The sequence below is a fragment of the Loa loa genome (genome assembly GCF_000183805.2).
Source record: "Loa loa unplaced genomic scaffold supercont3.232, whole genome shotgun sequence".
In the NCBI taxonomy this organism is placed as follows: Eukaryota; Metazoa; Nematoda; class Chromadorea; order Rhabditida; family Onchocercidae; genus Loa; species Loa loa.
Window position 1 is genome coordinate 1 of NW_018108412.1, and position 22,983 is coordinate 22,983.

The 22,983-nt window shown below is 27.8% G+C and overlaps 2 protein-coding genes across 2 annotated transcripts; both read left to right on the top strand.

Annotated features, from left to right (window-relative positions):
* Nucleotides 1–451: 451 nt before the first annotated feature.
* On the top strand, nt 452–9,624 carry LOAG_04720 (basement membrane proteoglycan; the record flags this gene model as incomplete). Its single annotated transcript, XM_003140257.1, has 15 exons — nt 452–629; nt 848–988; nt 2,974–3,141; nt 3,483–3,569; nt 4,061–4,150; nt 4,597–4,715; nt 4,905–4,993; nt 5,318–5,696; nt 6,275–6,473; nt 7,148–7,414; nt 7,792–7,935; nt 8,309–8,494; nt 8,882–8,988; nt 9,094–9,180; nt 9,417–9,624. Coding segments are annotated over 15 exons (2,449 nt in total), but the record flags the coding sequence as incomplete, so codon positions are not given.
* Nucleotides 9,625–11,528: 1,904 nt separating this feature from the next.
* Nucleotides 11,529–22,035, top strand: LOAG_04721 (hypothetical protein; the record flags this gene model as incomplete). Its single annotated transcript, XM_003140258.2, has 13 exons — nt 11,529–11,672; nt 12,718–12,916; nt 13,603–13,887; nt 14,322–14,600; nt 14,922–15,197; nt 15,823–16,173; nt 17,286–17,564; nt 18,178–18,705; nt 19,385–19,663; nt 19,756–20,146; nt 20,333–20,496; nt 20,888–21,090; nt 21,778–22,035. 13 exons carry the CDS (start codon nt 11,529–11,531, stop codon nt 22,033–22,035), a joined length of 3,636 nt encoding a protein of 1,211 aa, XP_003140306.2.
* Nucleotides 22,036–22,983: the final 948 nt, after the last annotated feature.

Here is a 22,983-nt window from a genome sequence, read left to right on the forward strand (position 1 = left end):
GTAATTTCTTTATAAATTTCTTCTTTTCACTCCCGGAACTTGATTTAAACCTATATCTTTATGAAGTAAAAAAAAGTCAACGGGGATGAAAAAAAAGTATTTAGGATACGGATATATTTGAGTGTTAACGACGAAAGACTTAAAAATGAAATTTTACTTTTTAGTGCTTTACAATGTTTATTATTTTTATTTTTTTTACATTTTTTTATTTTTGTTTTTTTACACTTTTTTTCTATTTTTTTTCATTATTTTTATTTTTTTAGTAACAATTCTGGTACATTATTAAATTTAAATAATTTCCGATTAAGGTTTTTATATTTAAATATTTGTTTTCATGTCCAGTTTTTATATTTTCATATTCAAATATTTATGCTAACGACAAAATGAATTAATTAATTAATGAAATTTTAAAATCAATTGATAAAGCATGATGGATAACTGTAATTTCTAGGCCACTTGATCAAGGTGCTTATACATGTGAAGCTATTAATGTCAAAGGTCGGGTATTAGCTACACCGGATTGTATTGTTCGTATTGTTAATATCCCGGCCCCGGAAGCGCAGTCACAGTGCAATGTAATTGGTTCTGTAAGTCCAGTTTCGGATCATACGGGTCGTTGTCAATGTAAGGTTAGTTTTTTCGTTCAGATTATTTAAGGCTTTATTAAACATAAAATTAAACTATCATTATAGCACAAATATATAAACTGGATATATATATATATATATATATGTTTACTACAAATAGAGATATTTTATCTAAAATTTTTGACCCCAAAAAAAAAGAACTTTACAAGTTTTTTGATATTTCTATTTTCGCTTACTTTTCTCATTTTCTTTTTTTTCAGCCATTGGTAGTAGGTTCAAAATGTGATTCGTGTAGTCGTGGTGCATATCATTTGCATGAAAAAGCGCCACAAGGTTGTTTCAAATGTTTCTGTTTTGGTATCACCGATCAATGTCAATCATCCTCATGGTATCGGACAAAGGTAAGTTAAATTTAAACTTTGGAAATAATTGTTATCATCATTTCCAATTATTCAGTAAATACTTTATTCTTTTTTTTTTAAATTTTTCAAAAGAGAAACGGACAAACGCATTTTTAATTTTAGCTAAATTTTTGCTTAAAAAATTGATTAGAAAATTAAAAAGAAAAATGTTAGAAGAAAACTTGGAAAATTAATTCACTAAAAGGGGTTTGATGAAACTATGATTAAAGCAATCCGAATTGTTGCATTTTTCTTTTTTTCTTTTCTTTGCGATGGATTGTTTTGACAAATAAAAGGAATTGGAAGAAAAATTTTGTGAATTTTTTAAACAAAAATTTTGTGAATTTTTTAAACTAAATTGCAAGAATATGCGAGTGTTCTGATTAGCTTATCGACTTACTGAAAATGACAAGAAGTAGCAAAAGTCATCTTTCTGATAATTTTTGATGGTGAAAATAGTTCCTTTATAATCTTTAGTCAATAATTTGATAATCTGTTTCAGATAAGAGTTAAATAGTAGCATGATTGATAAAGAGTAGATCAGTATGTTGATAAGAATATGTAATATGGTAATGAGTAACGATATAGGTATGACGGTGGAAATAAATTGTATGGTTTGTTGTGGTAATGATTAGTGTGCTGACAATGGTAGGACGATGATGATGATGATGATGATAATGATGAAGTAATTTGCTGAAATAGTTGTTAAAGAGAAGATGAGTATGTTAATAAAGATGTGTCAGTCTGGTATGAAGCAATATTGTGAAGCAAATGATTAAACAATATTATGATTGGATTATAAATAAATTTGAATTATCGTTAATCAATCATCTTATTTTACGTTTTCATTTCAGAATATTGGTTGCGTAAGTTTCATTAATTATTATTACGCACTATTTGGTGTGTCAATTTGCCAAATTGCACTTTTTCTAGTGAAATTTGCTGAAATTATTTAAAGTTCAAATATTTGTTGAATCTAACTGCAATATAGTTCACTTTCAATAAATGCCGTTATATATTTGCAGATAATAATAAACTGCATAGTTTACTCCCACACGTCACTTGCTGTGCTTATTTTGCTGAATTGCAGTTTTTTTTTTTCATCAGTGAAATCTTCTGATTTCTTTCTTATAAAAAGTTCAAGTAACTTTCGAATGTTTTTTTTTGATTTCCTTGGAGGAAGAAGAAATGAGTATTTAAATTTTTTAAAAAAAAATCAGAAAATTTCACTAAAAATTATCATCGATCCCTGAATGATTAGGTGACTTTTAATGACATTTACAGAATTAATTAATTATGCAGATAATGAGTGGATAAGTTTCTTGATAAATCTGTACAAATTGAAACGGGAATAGAATTGCCTTTTAAATTTTTATATTTTAAAGTTCAAGTTTTAAACTAATGTGAAAAAGTTAGCGAACACTTTTAGGAGTAAGATTTATTCCATTGTTTTCTTTGTCTAATTAAGCTAAGGTCAAACTGTTTAAGCTACAAACTAAACTATGTAAATAATATGTACATTTTGTTTAAATAATTTTCTCCTGATTTCATTAGTCACTCGCAGACATAACTTTTTTCTAATGAAATGAACTAGAGATAGTAACATAGAAATCATTTCATTCATAAATCTTTTAAAATCCAACAAATATTGCTTCAATTTTTCTGTGATTTTGAGAGAGAGAAGAAAAGTGGGGGATATTTATATTTATGGGGATTTGTATCACTTTTTTATTTTCTAATTTGCAAAAATAAAAAGAAAAAAATTCCTTGCATTGTAGAGCTAGAAGTCAATTTATAATGCACTCTGCTCTTAATCTTTTTTTTCACAAATTTTTAATTTTATTTACTGTTCGCTTGGCACACAAAAATTTAATGTATTATATTTAAAACTTATCACTTTTGTTTTTCTTTTGGAATATATTCCGTCCCAGTTTCTTTAAAAGTTTTCATAAATTTTGAAAATTTTTATCTTTTTATATCTTAAGGATAAGCTCATTTTGAATGGCGATTCACGAGGTGTTCAAATATCAGATATCAATGGACAAGTGCATAGTTCACAGTTCGATTACAGTAAACCTGGAATGGTAACATATAGCGAACCATCCTATCAAACAATGTATTGGAAATTACCATCACGTTTCCTTGGAAATAAGGTTTAGTTTAAAATTTAATTATCCTAATTTTTTATAGTGTATGCAAAGTTTCCGTAGTTTAAAAATTCCAAATGTTATGAAAAATTAATGCTTAAGTTCTAAAAGAGATTTAAATTTTAGTAAACTAAATAATTTAAATTATGCGAGTGAGAAAAACATTCAAAATTTCACTCTATAACATGAAAGTATTATATTTTTTCAATATTTTATTAGTTCATATATCGTGTAAAGCAAATTTTAATATTTTACATGCAAATATGACGTCTTTTTAACCTTTCTAAAGTAAAATTAAAATTTAATTCTCCTTTTTTCCGAATAATATATTGCTGTTTCATTTGCAGCTAACAGCTTACGGTGGTGAGCTTGCATTTGATATACAATATTCATGCACAGGATCTGTAAGTAGTGAACCACTTATTGTCCTGAAAGTAAGTATTTCTGTTGACAATTTATTTTAAACTGTAATTAATTTTATTAACATATCTATAGGAAAAAAAAACGATCAACCGGGTGGGATAAGTTATCAAAAAGGTAAAGGCTTTGATTAATCTTAAAGATAAAGGAAGCATTTGATATTTAAATAATCGAACTCATTACGAACAAATACTAATTGATTTCGATAACTTAATAATTGTCACATGGATTACTTTACTAGTTATTGGATTTTGAGCAGGCTAAATTATTCGAAACTGAAAACTATCAACAGAATGGATTTTACAAATTGCTAATGTAAAAATGGAGGTGGTGCATAAAGTCAGTTAAATTTATGGTGAAGCTGATATGATAACTAAAAAAGAATGTTTATAATATAGTAATTGATATAATCGATGAAAGATGTTGATTTTATGATAACTGATACTGTACATCAAAGATATGTCATAGCAGTTAATGTACTAGATGATCTACGTTTATATTTCAGGGTAACGGTATAACATTGGTGCATCGTCCACGCGACACGCATATTTTTGCTTCGGATAAAACGATTCGATATACTGTCGATACATTTGAAGTAAGTTTTTTCCATTCGTTTTTTTTTTCTCTATATAACCTTAGACAGTATTACTTTCTCACATTTGTTAGCTTTTCATCACATGATAATTTTCTCATCGAGAAAATTGTTTAAATATCAGTGCTTTTTTTTTGAAACAACTAAGGATAATTCTACGAATACAACTTCATCTTTTATCATCACCAATAAAGTAATTAATTATTTATAGTCACTTCACCAAAATAATTCTATGAATAAAACTTATCTTTTACTAGCAATAAAGTACTTAATTGTTTATAATCACTTCACCAAAAATAATTCCACGAATACAATTTCATCTTTTATCATTATCATCATTTGTCTTTATATTTGACATTTTTAATTAGATTTAATTAGTTGAAATAAATTTCTCCCCTTTTAGGGAAAAGATTGTTTTTTTTGAGAAGGAATGATTTTATTATTTACAGGTAAATTTTGAAGAATTAGATGGACGACCGGCAACACGAGAAAAGTTGATGATGGTTTTAGCTAATGTAGAAATGTTGTTAATTCGCGCCACACATTGTTATGGACAACAGTATACGAGGTTATTCCTGTATCCATTATTCTCATCTAAAATTTAATTCTTCGAAATTTGAATATTAATTTGTTATTTAATTAAAGTACATATGTATACTTTTTTATGCTGAAATATATTAAGATAAGTGTCACAATTTTTAGACTATTAATTAGTTTTATTGAAAGAAGAAAAAAAGACTTGTCAATTATGCTGCAGGCTTGGTGATATTACTTGGGAAATAGCAGTTGACCGTGATACGCAAGAAAGATTTGCTTTAGAAGTAGAACATTGTTCTTGCCCACCAGGTTTGCTCTTCAGAATGTTTAATTTTATCAATTGATGCGCAAATCGTTCTTTATCGATTTAGTGCACAAATCATCCTTTATCGATTTGATGCGCAGTAATTTCAAGCAACTATTTTCTCTTCTCAATGAATTCACTTCAAGCTAATCTTTAATTATTTGATGAATAAAATTAATTGACACATTTTATTTGTAATATATCCTATACATATGAGTTAATCGTTTTATTGAATGTATAAAAATTGTATGGAATGGATTTCAATTATTGGCATCAATTTTTAACTTCACGAAGTATACTTTAGTAATTTATTTTATTCATTTTTTTAGGATATACTGGATTATCATGTGAAGATTGCGCACCAGGATATGAACGGTCATCACAAGGTTCATATCTTGGTACATGTGTACCAGTTCAATATCGTGCACAATGTTCGCCAGCTGGTGCACGTAGTGCACATCCTGGTTATGATGGTAAATGTCAGTGCAAAATGTATGCTATAGGTACATTGTGTGACCGTTGTCCATCCAATACTTTTCATTTATCAGCACGAAATCCACAAGGTTGCATTCCATGCTTCTGCTCCGGAGTAACTCAACAATGCACCTCTGCTACTAGCTACCATAGAATTCAGGCGGTTATCGATTATAGACGAGGTGCTACCGACCAATTGGAAATTACTACCAGCGATGCACACACTCCATTTACGTATGTATCGTAATCTAATCAATTTTCTTTTCCTTTACAAACAAAATGATTCGAAAAATTTATCAGGTACTTAGGAAATGATATTTTGGAATCGAATGGATAATTTTAAGATACTTCCAAATATAGTACTCGAAATGAATAAATGGTTGAGGAGAAATAAGGAAAAATTCTACAATATTTATATATGACTATTAAATATTATCATTATCATTATCACATTACAATAAATGATATCCTGAACGAATGAATATTGCAATAGAACGAGAGTTCTGTTTTACTCAGTTATGTCGTAGTACCACTTTTTGATATTAGTGCAGGTAAAAATATAATTCCTGTATGATTATTCATTCCAACAATATAATATTATAATTATCATTATCACAATACAATAAGTGATATCTTGAATAATAAATTGAAGACTACTGCAGTAGGAGGATTTTATTTTATTTACTTATATCATAGTATCAGTTTTGATTTCTGATCTTCTTGTTGTCAATGCAGATAAGCAACATTTTGATTCCTGATACAGCTGATATATTGATATGAATACAATGATAAATGATGATGTATATTTGCAGACCTCAATCACAAGCACAAATAACAGGACGTGATATAACATTTTCATCATTCTATGAAATACCAGGACAAACATTGTATTGGAAAATGCCAAAACAATTCCTTGGTAATAAAGTTACCAGTTATGGTGGTAAATTAAAATATATCTTTCGTTATTCTGGTTCTGGGCCATTAAATATTGACGCAGATGTGATCTTACGAGTATGCTATTTTATTTTCATCGTTTCATTCCCATTCTTTTTTTCCGTTATGATATTAAACAAAGAAATAATATACAAATTTTCTAAATATATTTATTTTGTAATTATAAAGTTACGGAACGAATAAATTTAATTATAAAGTGAAATTAATTTAAGAAGATCAATAAACATATGTGCACATACTTTCGAATAACATTATTTATACGTTATTTAATAACTATTAAATAACATATAAATAAGATTCGAAAAAAAGCAAAAAATCAGTAATTAAGTAAGGCTTGAAAAAATGATTTTAATAAAGCAGTTAAGTGAGAAAAATAGAGTTTGAAACAATAACTTCAGTTAGGCAATTAAATGAAATACGAGATTTAAAGTCGTAACTTCAATCAAGCAAATAAGTGAGCGAAACAGGGTTTGAAACATTGAGTTTAATAAGTAGTCAAGTGGAGAAAAAGTCTTATAAGCGTATTATTTAAATTAATGTGTATTATTAGAATCCATCTTATAAGTGTATTATTTAAACTAGTGACTCATAATGTTTATTTTTTGCATGAGTAAATCATGCTTAAATGTTTTGTTTATAAATTGTAGTTGAAAGAAATATAGTCTTGAAAAAAAAAAAACTTTGATCGATTACTTTCTCTTTCTTTTTCTTGCTTATTTAATTAATTTTAGGGTAATGATATTACATTACAATATACGAATCATCAACCACTTTATGCAGATCGTGAAAATGTCATTGAAGTAGATCTGTTCGAAGATCATTGGCAACGTACGGATGGACAATTAGCCACACGTGAACATCTATTAATGGCATTAGCTGATCTTGATACTTTGTTAATTAAAATGAGTTATATGGATGGATGTTCATCATCATCATTAATTAGTGTTTCATTAGATTATGCCGAACCATATGCCACAGGTGGTGAAATTGCTTACGAAGTAAGTTGAAATCATTAAACTTTTTTTTTCAAACTCTATTTATTTTGTAATTTTATAAAATATGCTGTGAAGATAAGGTATTATGTCATTTATCAAACTAAACTATCAGGTCATTGTTTCATCCGATGAGTCTGAATTTTACAAATGGAAATTGTTTCATTTCATAAATTTTATTTACATATTGCAATCGTTTTTTTCATATTTGAAATAATTGATAAAATGATAAGGTAATGATTAGAATCGGAAGCGATACAATAAAAATTTCATTGTGAAAATTTTTGAACATTTCCTATTTGAATTATATCTATTTTCCAAGGCTACTTTTTATAAAAACGAATGTATTATACAAAAAAAGATTGAAATAAGCATATTTTAAGGTTGAACAGTGTCAATGTCCGCCTGGTTACATTGGTACATCTTGCGAAGATTGTGCACCCGGATATTCTCGTACCGGTGGTGGATTATACTTGGGTCTCTGTGAACGTTGTGAATGCCATGGACATGCTTCACAATGTGACAAAGTTTGTTTATTCATTTATTTTTTCTTTAATTCAAATTTGACAAGTAAAAGAAAAATTATTAGTCTAATTGGTATATTCATATTTGAAAATATAAGCAACAATGTTTCGTATCGTACTTTTTTCCAATAGATCACACCATACTTTTCCTAGTAGACCATATCGTATCTTTTCACAGTAGATCATACCATACTTACCACCAGACCATACCATGCATCTACCAGATCATATCATACCTTTCCCAGTAAGCCATACCTACTTTTTTCCAGTAATCCGTACGTACTGTACTTGTCTCCAGATCGGTAAATTTCTTTGAAATCTTAAATGCAAAGAAAAAGAAATTTTAAAAATTAATTCTTCATGTCCTTCTTGTTAGGAACATGGATTCTGCATTGATTGCCAGCATAATACGGAAGGTGATCAATGTGAACGTTGTAAACCGGGATTTACCGGGGATGCTCGTCGAGGTACTCCACATGATTGTCAACCGGCAGCAACAAGACCTGCATGTATGTGTAATAATCACTCACCCAGAGGATGTGATTCATTTGGTCGATGTTTGGTTGGTTTTTTAAAAAAAGAAGAGAAATCAGATGGTTTCAAAATTCGATATATCTTATTAGTCGAGTGAAGCAAAGTAAACAATGAAATCTTCGCTAAACCTTGTTGATTAAATAAAACAATGAAATCAAGGGCTAGAATTTATTGATTTTTAAGTTAATTAATTGGAATTACTTTGCCGGAAACTAATAAAAATAATTCGGCTAAAAGTTAGTAATCTAATATATCTTATCAATCGAATGAAGCAAAGTAAGTATTGAAATCACCGCTGAGGTCTATTAAATTAAAAATTAGTATTTATTAACTTTTGGATTAATTAGTTGAAGTCATATTACCAAAAAATTTTAAAATATAATTATTGTGATTGCTAAAAGGGTTTAAATTCTAGCTATGTGAGCATAATACTGAAGGTTATCATTGTGAACAATGCAAACGTGGATTTTATGGTGATGCAATACGTGGTACTCCATTTGACTGTACACCTTGTCCATGCCCGTAAGTTTACGCTCTGTTCGTTATATTGCGCTTTTTTCTTTCCTTTTTTTTTTAAAAAATCAGAATAGGAAATAATCAAATTCCGAGATATGGAAAATATTTCAGAGGTGCATCAGATTGCTTCTTAGATGCCTATGGTCAAGTACAATGTCGTAATTGTCCAGCTGGTTTAACCGGACGTCTATGTGAGGAGTAAGTTAATTGAATTTTGTAGATTTTGACTTCAAATCGGATAAAATTGTCCTTGATATTAGTTTGCTCAATTTTTTTTAATTAGTTTCAATTATGCTTTTCTGTTTCTGATAAATTTAATTATATCTAATAATATGAAATAACCTGATAATATTAAAGGTTAATTTGATAAAATAACTTAATATATTAAGTTTTTTATTTTTTTTTCTTCCTTCAAACGAATTTTTTTTTCGTAGATGTGCACCAGGTTATACACGTTCACGTTCACGAGCACGTATTGATGAAGGACGTACATGTGAACCAATTGGACATGTAGAAGAAACAAATATCGTATTCGTACCAACACCTGAAGGTGATCCTATACGTGGCCAACGTTTTCGCTGGCAGCGTAATCGCTTACAGCGAAATCATCCTTATTATATTCTACGCAAATTATATCATTGAACAAAATTTCATGAATTTTTCTTTCGTATAAATTTTTTCTTTAGAGATTTAAACTTTTCAATTAAACCTTTCAATTTCCAATTTTGCATCCTTCAATTTTTTTTTTTTTTTTTTTTTTATTTCTCAATTATTTATACTCAACTTATGTGCTCGTATCTGACACTGTTTTATTTTTGCCTGTATTCTTTTGTTTTTTTTTGCTTTTTTTATTTTCACAAAGACATAAACACAGAGATTATTAAGCCAATATACACTTTTCTCACAATTTCACTTCAAAATTTAAATTGTTCTTAAAATTTACACAAATTTCACTGATCTTCTTATCCATCCAATCATTAATTTCGCATAAAATAATCTAAATTTTTCTTCGAATAATATTTATTCGAAAATTGAAACTTTTGAATTTTGAATAACTTTTGAGTGATATGATTAATATTTTATCAATAATTGTAAGTATGAACACTATCTAATTTGCAAAAATATTTTTTCTTTTTATAAATATTTGAATATATCACATTTAACAACAATTAATACTTACTGACTGAACCTCTGATGATGGAATTCCGTCGAAGTAAAAAAGAAAAAGAAAAAAACAAAAGAAAAGCTTATGGTCCTAGTCATTCATTTATTGCTATTCCATCTGGTTTTAAAAATTTTTGTTAGCTATAAATTTTTTCAAATTTGATTGGCTAGCATCTATAACTAGTTGGCTAGTATTTATGGTAGTAATATCTTCTTTGGTTTGCTTTAAAGTTCCAAAAAAAGATATCACCTATCTTCAAGAATTGCTGAATTATTCATAAATTAATAATTGAAATGTTTGAAATAGATTTCATAAAAAGATTTTTTTTAAATTAAATTTGGGAAATTTAAAATTCTGATAGCGAAGAAATTTCAAATTTCTTCTTTATTCTATCTTGCTTCACTTACAAAAATATGATATTTGTCATTACTACTACATATGAAAGAAAAAACGATACTGCGAATTAGTAAATATAAAAAGGAATTATTAATTATTACATTCCTTTTTTTCCCCCTTGTTTTTTTTCCATTCAAATGAGAATGCTCAGCATTTATCACTGCTTATCACGATGACATACTTGTTGTCCGGTTCGTCTGTCTATTTTTTCCCTTTTATAATTATCCATAATTAATTTGTCACTATTGTTATAAACTAACAGTTTTTGCAATTAAACGAATGAAATTATAGGTATAGCTGACAATGTAAACTTTTTTGAAAACAAATTTTATGATGTGAAATCTAAATTAATCAAAGACAATTCCGAAAAATTCTATATTTTTTTCATTATTAAATTTTCAGAGTTGTTAGTTTAATCTAGCTTTTAGATTGTAAACTTCACAAATTATCATGATTTAGTAGTAGATTACGAAATGTTACTGGATTAGATGAAATAATTTTCAAATGTTTTATAGCATGAATGAGTTAAAAGATAAATTCGGAAATAGGTTAATAATAAAGTACTTTCGAATGTTCGGATCAAACTTTAAGTCCATTTATGATTTCATATTTATGGATTTGAATGAGAATACTTTCCAGACTGTTTTAACTAATTAGTTTATCTTAAAGATATACATCTAATCATATTTATAATTTTGTTTCGCAATTAATTTAATTTTAAAATGGTTTAAATATCGATCACAACGCATGCACGCATAGACAGACATACACATACACATATGAAGCATGCTAAACTTTGACTAATTTTTCACAATATTTGAACTATTTTAAATATACACGCATGTTTCATTATTTAATTTTCAATTAATTAATTAGTCGCCCTGTAAATAATGGCACATTTGCATGCACTCTATTGATAATTATAACAATTTGGAAATTTCAGAAATATATCCTAAGTAGTTTATCTGATTTCCGGAATACGTTTATGAAAAGAACAGGGGAAAAATTCACTGAATTTATTGTTTCAGCATATGGTCCACCAATACGTGTACAAATCGATCCTCCGAAAAATTTGCATGTCCCGGTTGGCGGTAGAGCTCGTTGGTACTGCCGGATTATTGGACAACGGGTATCAATCCTCTATTGTTTTCAACTTTAAAATTTATCTTTTTTTTTATTTTTTTCTTTCCATAAACAAATCATATGGGTTTGATTGGTACATTAGCAAGTTTAGTTAATTAGCTAATTAACTTTTAAATTAGTTAATTAATTCATTGATTAGTATTCGTAATTTCGACTGTGTTGACATGTATCAGCGTTTGGTGATTTCGAGTGATGGTGAGAAATTTGAACGATTACTTTTTTTATTGATAGTATTTCCATTTATGGATAAAATAACTCTTCCAATTTGTAGGCTTTTTTAAAATCTATCTTTTGACAGTTTACAAATTATTCATAAACTACTATATTAGTCTAAAAATTATATGTTTCGATTTGTTATATCTCTTTGAGATGAATAATTTTTTTTTTTTGATTTGAAAAAGTAAAAATAAAATTTCAAATAACAAAAAGGTAACTTCTCGTCTTGTATCACTGATAGGGAATGAATAATGATAAATTTAATGTCTAAATTCTAATTAAAATAATCAAAAGATATTAGGTCATTTCTTGTGCATAAAAATGATAAATGGTATTCAATGATGATTAAAAATCATTTTCGAATCCTCTTTCTTCTCAGAAATTTTTGAGAAAAAATTTAAATTTATTACTTGATTAATCAAAATTTCAAGTGAATATATTTAATTATTGATTAATTCTTATTGATCTTTTATTTATTTTTCAACCTTACAATAACTTATTTTCATAAAGCGATTAAGCAAATTGACATATATACACTTTGAAAATGTATGCATGGAAATTTTTCTAAATTTTTTTTTCAATCCGAAGAGTGGTAATATATTGAGTATCATCGAAAAAAAAAATTTTATCAAAATGTATATATGTTGCTGCATGAAGAGTACATGACACTATGCAATAATTAGCATACACCAATTAAATTTATTCATAACCTTAGTATCTATACTGTCATTTTTTTAAAAAAATTCCTTATATGATTTCCATTTTTTTTATTATCACAGTTAAGTTAGACAATAAATTAGAAAGGTAATTTTAAGAGTGCTGGAATTCGATTACAATGGTCAAAAGTTGGTACTGCTGGATTGCCAAGTAATGCCGCTCAATATGATGGTGAATTAGTTATTGATGGTGTGCAAGAAACTGATGCTGGTCAATATCGTTGTACCGCATCTGGTGATCATCAATTTGCAACCGATGATGCTACACTAACTGTTGAACCAAAACCACGTATACCAGGTTTTATTTTGATGTTGTTATTTCGATATGCATGAATTATACTGATTGATAATAGATTGATGCTAAACCTGAAATTATGCATTTCGTTTAATTAGCAATAATTCAAACTACATAATTCTAGTTAAGCATAGATCCTGTATTTGTGTGCTCTTGATATATTTGAAGTTAACGATAAGATTCATGTAAGATTGCAATATTAAGCAAAATTTACACTTCCGATATAGATTCATGCATTTCATTTCTTTGAGATATTTGAAGTTAGCGTAAGATTCACGCATAGTATTCATATCAGGTTTTGAAATTATGCATGATTCATCCTTCGACATTATTTATGCTTTCTGCACTGTATTAAATTATTTAATGAGAAAATTTTCCATAAATTTTATTAATAAAAGAATACATGATTATCTAGTTGAACTATTCTTGTTTTATTTAAACTTATTGCGGATAATTTTTTTTTTCTCAAACAAATCAAATATTCAAATAATAAATTCGTCTCAGCTTATTTTTTAACTTAATCATTTAGAAGCTTATTTCTTTTTTCTCATTTCTTTCTTTCGGTTGCAAATAAATTTATCCTGCTTATTTCCGTGAATGTAATATTTTCATCTCTTTCCTTTTCTGCCACCAATAATTTATTCTTATTTTAAAATTTTGAAAAATCACGAAAAAAATTCAAAATTTAGTTATTGGTAGACCGCCACCAGTAATGGTTGAACCATTGGAGCAAACAGTAAATGTTAATGATATGGTTACATATCGTTGTTGGGTACCTGGATTATTATCATGTGAACTTAAATGGTACAAGGAAGATATGGGAGAAGGATTACCACATGGTGTTTATCAAACTGATGATGGTACATTGAAAATACCTCATGCGCAATTGGAACATGCTGGCAATTATATTTGTACCGCTTCTAATGAATATGGTGTTGGTAAATCACCACCTGCACGTTTAATTGTTAAGCAACGTAAGTGTAAATTGAATGATAAGGATAGTGATATTTTTTCGTTCAACTTTTATTGTTAATGAGGAATATTTTTTATTTTTTTTTTAAATTATTATCATCGAATATGATCATGTAAAAATTATCTTTCAATAAGTTTATAACTCTTATGCCATTTCTAAAACTATTGATAATTAATACGTAGAAATAATTAGTTAGTGTTAGTCTTATTTGGGGTTATTTTTTTTTTTGTTCTAAATTTTGTTAGATGAATTATTAGGGTTAATAGGAAGCGAAATAATTTGTAGTTTAGTAAATTTATTTGCATGAAGCTTTTTTTTTTCGCTGTCACTGTTGCATGCATTCTTGACGGTTTTGCTGTAGTGAGGATTCTTTATTTTAGCGCTATATTAACAATGAACTTGAAATAGTAAGCGAAAAAAAAGGCACATTTACAGCACCGCAACGACCTAGAGTTGATCCGCAAGAGAATATAGTTGCGGAAGGTGAATCTGCACGTTTCCGTTGCTGGGTACCTGGTGATCCAACAGCAATTTTAACATGGAAAATGAAAGGTAATGGTCCATTACCACCTGGTGTTCAGCAACGTGAAGGCATCTTGAATATCCCAAATGCACAACGTCAACATGCGGGAAGTTACATCTGTACCGCAAGTGATCCAGCAGGATATAAGTCACCAATAGATAGTCCTGTAGCCAAATTAATCGTGAGACCAGGTAAGTATTCATGCATCAATCTTTTTTGCTATTAATTTCACGAAGAATTATTACTTTGTTAAGAAAATTATCACTCGTTATCACATTGCTTCTCGTTGCCAGTTTACTGCAATTCTAAAGTTATGTTATTATAATGATAAATAATGAGCTTTGGTTATCGTACTAAATTATCATCATAACTCATCGGGAAAGAAGATGCCAAATTTCCAAAATATTTATGGTATTTGAACAATCAATTGTTATATTGTCAGTTACGGATGATTTTATTATTTATTGATTCCAGATATTCGTAAATTGAACTTTCTTTTTTTTTTGTTTTAGCGCCAACTAAACCATTGGTAGATCCACCGGAGCAAACAGTAAAAGAGAATCAACCAGCTCAATTTCGTTGTTGGGTTCCCGGTAATCCGGCAGCAATCCTTCATTGGCGACGTGTTGATGGTCGTCCATTAGGATATGGAGTAAGTGATAGACAGGGAATTTTATCCATATCTCGTGCTCAAATGTCGGATGCCGGTGAATATATCTGTTCCGCACGTGATGTTGAAGATGGAGTACCTGTTGATTCATCTCCAGCACGATTAGATGTTCAAAGACGTAAGTTCACGCATCAATCTCATAAATGCAATTATTTTATTTTAAGTATTTTAAAGAAAATATTTTGATTTAACTGATCATAAACTCAAACTTTATTATATTTATTTGAAATTCAACAGTTTTTATTAATATTTGTATTGGAGAATTGATATATTCTCTCCGTATCTTCTGTTGACAAATTTATTTTCATACTTAATTCGACAAAAAAAAAAAACAAAAATCCGAAATTTCAATTTCATGAATTGAAGTGGATTTTCTAAAAGGAAAAAGTTCACCAAAAGAAAAAACAAACGAATGCTACTACTACTACTACTACTACTTGCAAAAAACAAATTTATTTGCCTTTACTATTAATCGAATATAATTTGAATCACGCAATTCACGTTTATCGTTATCACGTAGTTTTTTTTTTCATTATCTTACAGGTTTTTCTCCCACATTTTCACGCACATTTCAGGTTTTCATGCACTTTTTTTTTCCCTTCTAAAACATCCACATCTGCTGACATATGTTTTCTTTTCTCTTTTACCTTTAAAAAATTTATTTTTTAATCCATGCACTTTGTTGTTTTTTGTCGCACATCAAAAATTACTTTTTTTCCCTTTTTTTTTTTTTTTTTTGTAAGATTATGAATCACCAATTGAACATTCATGGACGCAACCAACATTGGAAAGTTTCCAAAAACCACAGGTTGATCCAGAGCATCAAATGGTCTATGAAGGTGATCCGGCTATGTTCCGTTGTTGGATTCCATCAAATCCAACGGCACGTTTAAAATGGTCTAGAGCAGATGGTACACCATTACCAAATAGTGCATATGATGATGGTACTGGTACATTGTACTATCTAAGAGCTCATGTATCAGATAGTGATTTCTACGTTTGCTCACTTATTGGTCCAAATGATGTTCCATTGATGGAATCAGATTCGGTTCAATTAAAAGTAATACCACATGGAAGAAAGGAAATTACGAAACGTAATTTTCTATATCAAGTTTTTTTTTTCTAATTAATTTAATTGAAGCACTAATAACATCTAACAATTGCAATAATCGTATAAATAATATGTGTCCCACAAAAAAAAACGATAATATGTGTTCCACAAAAAGAAAAAAAAACTTTTTTTTCCCCTCGCAAATTCTAATAAAATAAACTCTTTGGTGATATTTGCATGTAAAACTAATTTGAATAGGGAAAAAAAACGACGGTGAAGTTTTATTTTTGCACAAATTTAATTTTTTATCTTTTTTTCTTAAAAAAAAATTTATCTGTTATGAAATATTTCTAATTTGCGTATTAGTAAAAATCAATGGAGTTTTTTCTTTTTTTATGATATCTAGTAGTTGTTTTTAGTTGCTTTTTTTTTTTTACTTTCAGATGCTTACCTTTCAGATGTTTTAAAACTGATTCAAATTTATTTATTAGGATTTTTTTAAAGCTATATTCACTTTATTAGGAATTTCTTTTTCGAATTTTTTCTTTTCTAATTACCTCATATGTCGAAATATAAGTTATAATTCGTTCATATGTTGAATCATAAGTTGGCAATCACAAATTAATTGAAAAAAAATATATGTGTAAGGAAAGGAATTATGCAAACTTGAATTATAAAGAAGGGAGAAAGGATTAGAGGTTGAAGAGATAGTGATGAAAAATCTTGTCTTAATGAGCTTTATAACTTTAGGTAACAAAGATTTCAAGGTGTTCAAAAAAGGAAAAATTTTAAGATATGATGATTACAGGTATTAGTTAGTTAAAATATCCTAAATACTGGCAGATAAAATTTAAGGTCTTGTAATTATTTAGGTGTCACTTAGGTTAATTTAAATGTAGGCAAATTCAGATATTACTTAGGTTATATTGTATATTAGCAAGCAAAGTTTAAGATATTGTGATTATTTCAAAAAAAAAAAATTCGAAAAAAAAATTATTTTGAAAAAAACATATTCAAAATTATAACTGGAAACAAATATCACTTATGCTTTGTCAAAATTTACAATAATTTGAAGTTAATTTTGAAAAAAAAAATTGATAATATGTAAATTTACGATGATTAATTATTTTTACTTTTTTTTTTTTCATATTCTAGTAGAAGTACCTCGTGCAACACCAACAGTTGATCCAATCGAACAAACTGTTGAAGAGGGTAATCCATCACAGATTCATTGTTTTGTACCTGATGAACCTTCTGCTGTACTAAAATGGCGAAAACAAGATGGTGAATTACCAGTTGGAGCAACTCAAAGTGATGGAATTTTATATATTCCGCAAACAGAAAGCCATGATGCTGGAAGTTATATTTGTACTATGGATGATTTTCGTGGTACACCAATTGATTCTGTCCCAGCACGTATTCATGTCACACAGCGTATGTTATACTTTATTATTATGTAGGAATTACTGTTATTAAATTTTCCTATATTTATGAAATTTATAAAAGACAGTTAAATATTGCAAGTAAGGATTGAATATTGTAATAAGGATATTGGTAAATGAATATTATAAGTATACAAAGAGAATTGGATATGATAAGTAAGAATATTGTAAGCAATGAATATTATAAATAAGAAGTAATTGTAAATAAAAAACAATATTATTGTAAGAGTTAATGAAAAAGAAAAAGAAAGAAAAAGCTACGAAATTAAAATGAAGAGAAAATTGAAAAAATTAGTAGCAAGTGTTTTTCAATTAATTTAATATTAATTAATATTTCAATTTAATCTTTTTTTATAATTTTTACAAATTTGTTTTTCTTTTCTGCTAACTGTTTGTTATAGAAAAAAACAAAAAGTTTAACTAACGCTAAATTAGCTTTATTAATATTTGCAATCTAACATTTTTATAATTTTTTTTTTAATTTGAAATATTTCACTTTTTTGTTTTGTGTTAATTGACTTTTTTTTACACTTAATTCATTAAATTAACGGAAAATTTGAATTTCTGTTGAATAGAATTTAAAAAAAAAAAAGAAAGCGTTGTAGAAGGGAAAATACCGCTTGTTCTTCCGACATCATTAACGGTCAACAAAGGTGATTTGGTACGTTTCCAATGTTATATACCGGGTAAACATACGCAATCGCTTCGTTGGGGATTCAAAGATCAAAATGGACCATTACCTGAGGGAGCATATGTATATTATGGGGTTTTAACAATTGATAAAGCTCGTATAACGGATACTGGAAAGTATATTTGTACGTATGATGAAACATCACAAAGTGCTATACCAGTAATCTTAACGGTGAAAAGTAATGGAGGTGATGGTAAAGTACAAGAACTAGAAAGTATACATGATATTGATGAATATAATAATCATATGGAACAACAACAACAACAACAACAACAACAACAACAACAACAATATGAATACCATGATAATGAACATGGAACAATGGATGAAAGTGTAACTAATGAATATGATGAAAATGGCAATAATAATGCTAACAGAAATAATCATCATGAAGATGGTGATAATCATGAATATTATAATAACAATCATATTATTGAATACGGTAACTGCTTGTGGTTTTTTTTTCTTTTTTTACTTTTTCACTTTTTTTTTCGTTCATTTAATATTAACATATCTTTCATTATTTATTTATTCAATTAAACAAAATTTCTAATTAAAATTTTCTTAAAATTTTTCAGTTTTTTAAATTTTCAACAATTTAATATTCAATTGTTTTCAACATTTAACAATTTAGTATTCAACTGTTTTCAATATTTAGCAAATTTAATATTTGAATTAAATCTAATTTTAAAGTTGGGATTGAATAAGTGAAGTAATTTTTTTTTTCATTTTTATTTTTTACTAATATAAAGTGTTCATAACATTAGCAAATTATTAATACAGCACTAAACACTGATAAATTTTAATTTTTGTCAAATTTAATTTATGTCGAATTTGTTTCTTGTTGAATTTTTAGTTTAATGTTTGTCGAAAATTTAATTTTTGTCGAGTCTCTTTCTGCTTTTTATTTTATGCTTAACTTCTTCATTACTAAATATATTTCTAATTCAGATTACTTATTGCAACATTTTATCGTTGAATAATTTCTACAAGAATTGTCGTAACTGAATGAATTTCAGTATTCGAAATTTTACAAATAACTGTTCTAATTTTTGACTTAATAATTAAAATTTCAAATGCATAGTTTATGTTTCAATAAGGAAGTATTAGTTTGATTACAGGTGGTAAACCACCACGACCTGTTGCAACACCAAGCGATCAGGTTGTTAAAGTTGGTGAAATAGCACGATTCCATTGTGATCCAAATAGTGATACACCCGTAACTGTTCATTGGGGATTTGAAACTCCCGATGGTTCATTACGAGGTGATGTGGTACCGGATGATAATGATTTGATCATCCGTGCAGCTGATCATTCACATGCTGGTGAATACATCTGTACTGCAACCAATCAATATGGTTCTGCTGAAGCTGAACCTGTTCGACTTCATGTTACCGAAAGTACGTCATTCAGTCAATAGTTGAGATGTAGAATAGGGAGTGAGCAGCATCCAAAACTGATTTTTTTGGCAAAAATGGTTTTTTTTTTCTAGGAGAAGAAGCGCCAACAGCACGTGTGGTACCACGTGTTTGGAATGGACAACCTGGTGATAAGCATCAATTCCAATGCATTACAACCGGTTCTCCGGAACCAACTATAATCTGGACCGGACCAAATGGTGAAGCATTACCGGAAGATGTTACTGATATTGGCGGTGGTTTCTTGGATTTCCAAAATGCCCGAACTGATATGAATGGTGATTATACGTGTACAGCGACTAATATTGTTGGTGAGGCTAGTGATCATGGATCTGTAAATATTGGTCCTTCACTTACCGTACGTACTAGTCCACCTGGACCGCGAATAGTTCTAACAGCAGGTGAACCACTGGAGGTTAAATGTGAAGCATTTGGTGAACCGGAACCGGAAGTTGAATGGTTACAGTAAGGAAATTTCATAAATTTATTTAACGATAGTTTAATCTTATCCTTTTTTTGTTTGATTTTCGATCAATAAATAGTTTCTTGTTAATATCAACGAGAAAAAAAAGATGAATGAAATTGTTTTAAATTCCTTCATCCAATTCACTTTTAATTTGTTTTTAATTTATTGGATGATGTATTTTGTAGTGATCCTGGACCAGAGCGAGGTGATCTTCCGGATGATTTTAAACCGGTAACAATTTCGGAACAATTCATTCGACATCCGAGTATTGGACTTGGTAATGCTGGTGTATATACGTGCCGAGGTAGCAATATTCAAGCTTCAGCTAAGAAGGATATTTACATCGAAGGTATTATAATTATACTTTGTTTGAGTTTAGCTGAATTCGAAATAGGTCAATTTAGTTTTTTTAAAAAATGTTTCATTATCATTTAATATCTTCAACTTTAATATACAATACCTTAAATCAGAAATTAATCAATATTTGCACGTATCATATACGTGTAAGAAAAACTTTGCTTAATTTATTCCTGAGAAATTTTCAACAAATATTTTCTTTTCAGTTGTAGCATTAATAGCATTGTGATTTAATTAAATTTAGCAACTAAAACTTAACATTTCTCCTTGTTTTAATTTCATTACAATTTTTGAAAATTGTTTATAAACTATAAGGTTGAACTTTAATTTAAAGTTAATAATAAACATACAAATGTTGTTTAATTAATTGTCTAATATTACAGTTGTGGAACCATCGAAAGTAGCAACAGTTGCAATCCTTGGTGGTTCAACACAATGGTTTGAGCCTGGTAGATCAGCTGATTTGATATGTGCTGCAACGGGTAGTGAAATTGTTGATCGTATTCAATGGGTCAAAGTTGATGGTGCATTACCGGACACTGCTAAAGAAACGAAATTTGGAATTTTACATCTATCTAAATTTAGGGTAAGACAATTAATGATTCAAAATGTACAGTCCATTTTTTCGTTTAAGTGCAAATATTTATCGAAAAATTCTTTTTTTTTTCCTATAAGGGCATAGATTAAATTTCAACTTCTTGTCTTCTTTTTACGAGAAGTCGCGAAGTAGTAATTAATTCATTCCTAACTAATTGCCGTACTTTTGCCGTATTTTTCTCAGTTAAGATAGTATAAATTTTAAGATGATTAAAAATCAATACAGTACATTTATTAAAAACTATTTACTTGAATATTTGTTCCAATTCTATAAACTAGCTAAATTTAAGTGAAAAATTTTTGAATGAAAATTGTTTACCCATACATTTTACTGCTTTGAAATTTACTAGTCAATATTAATCATTAAATTGTACCAATTTATTTTCCTTGGTAATTTCATTTATCACTTATCAGGATTACTAAATTTCAAAAAATTTAATTAATGAGCAACAAGTCATGATTAATTAATAAATGGCATTTTTTGTTAAAATATCAACCTGTCATCCTTTCATTTATTGCAAAATTTGGTCTTTGCTATTTATTCCATGAAATGATTATTATCAATGATAATAATCGTTTTATAGAATAATTCTACGAATTATTTATATTAATATTTTTGTTAATATCGAAATTCAGGAAAAAAATCAAGCTAATTTCTTTTTTTTTGTTTTTGTAGAAATCAGATAGCGGTGAATATGAATGTCGCGGATACCGTCACAATGAATTAGTGGGAAGTAATCGTGTTGCAGTATATGCGACAAATTTAGCACCGTTGGATACAATACGAGTAGAAATTGATTCTCCCGCTGTTCGGGTTATTGATCAGGGTGAATCTATAAAGCTTACATGTACAGTTGAAGGCAAGTTTTTTCGAAATTTTAAATTTCATCAATTCACTGCTTTAAAATATTGTCATTTTGTTGAAAGATTTTAAAAGTATTTTAACAACTTTGGAAAAAGTAAAACAAGGAAAAAATTTGCGAGAAATTAAATTTTTTAAGTGAAGAAACAAACAAATTTTGTTTTTTTCCTTGAAAGAAAGAAACTTCTTTTTTTTTTACTTTTATTATTTTGTATTCTATCAGTATTTTACGTGTGCACAAGTGGCAAAATAATTAACTGTAATTGTTCTAAATGATTCAGCTTATAAAACTTTTTATTCACATATTACTAATTACACTAATGTGCTCTAGTTAATTAACAAACTTAACAGTGATAACGGAATGGTAAATACTGATGAATTTCATATTCCTAAAATTTAATTTTAAAATTTGCTTAAATTAGAAAATTATCTAAAATTTAAAAGAATTTGTAGCTAAAAATGGCAAGTAAATATGTGTATCACATTTTTGCATGCTTTTTGCATATTTTTACGTCTCCATAAATAAATGAAATTCTCACATTGAATAGTTTTAAATAATTTTTTTTTTGCTAACTGTTTCCACCAAATTTTCTGTAAAATTTAAATTTCAGGAAAATCCAATAATTTCAGTTTCATGGATCCCATAACCTTATTTTTTAAATGATAATTTACTCTAAAAATTTCACATAAATTTCATTTGGCAGAGATAACTTTGAAGAAATTAACAATTTTTCATAAGTTTTATCAAATTTTACCAAAGTAACAAATTTCAAATAAAAGAAAAAGCAAAATTTACTTTTATTTTTTATCTTATCAATAGTAAATTAAATGCATATTATTGCTACTATTATTATTATTACTATTATTATTATTATTATTATTATTATTATTATTATTATTATTATTATTATTATTATTATTATTATTATTATTATTATTATTATTATTATTATTATTATTATTATTATTATTATTATTATTATTATTATTATTATTATTATTATTATTATTATTATTATT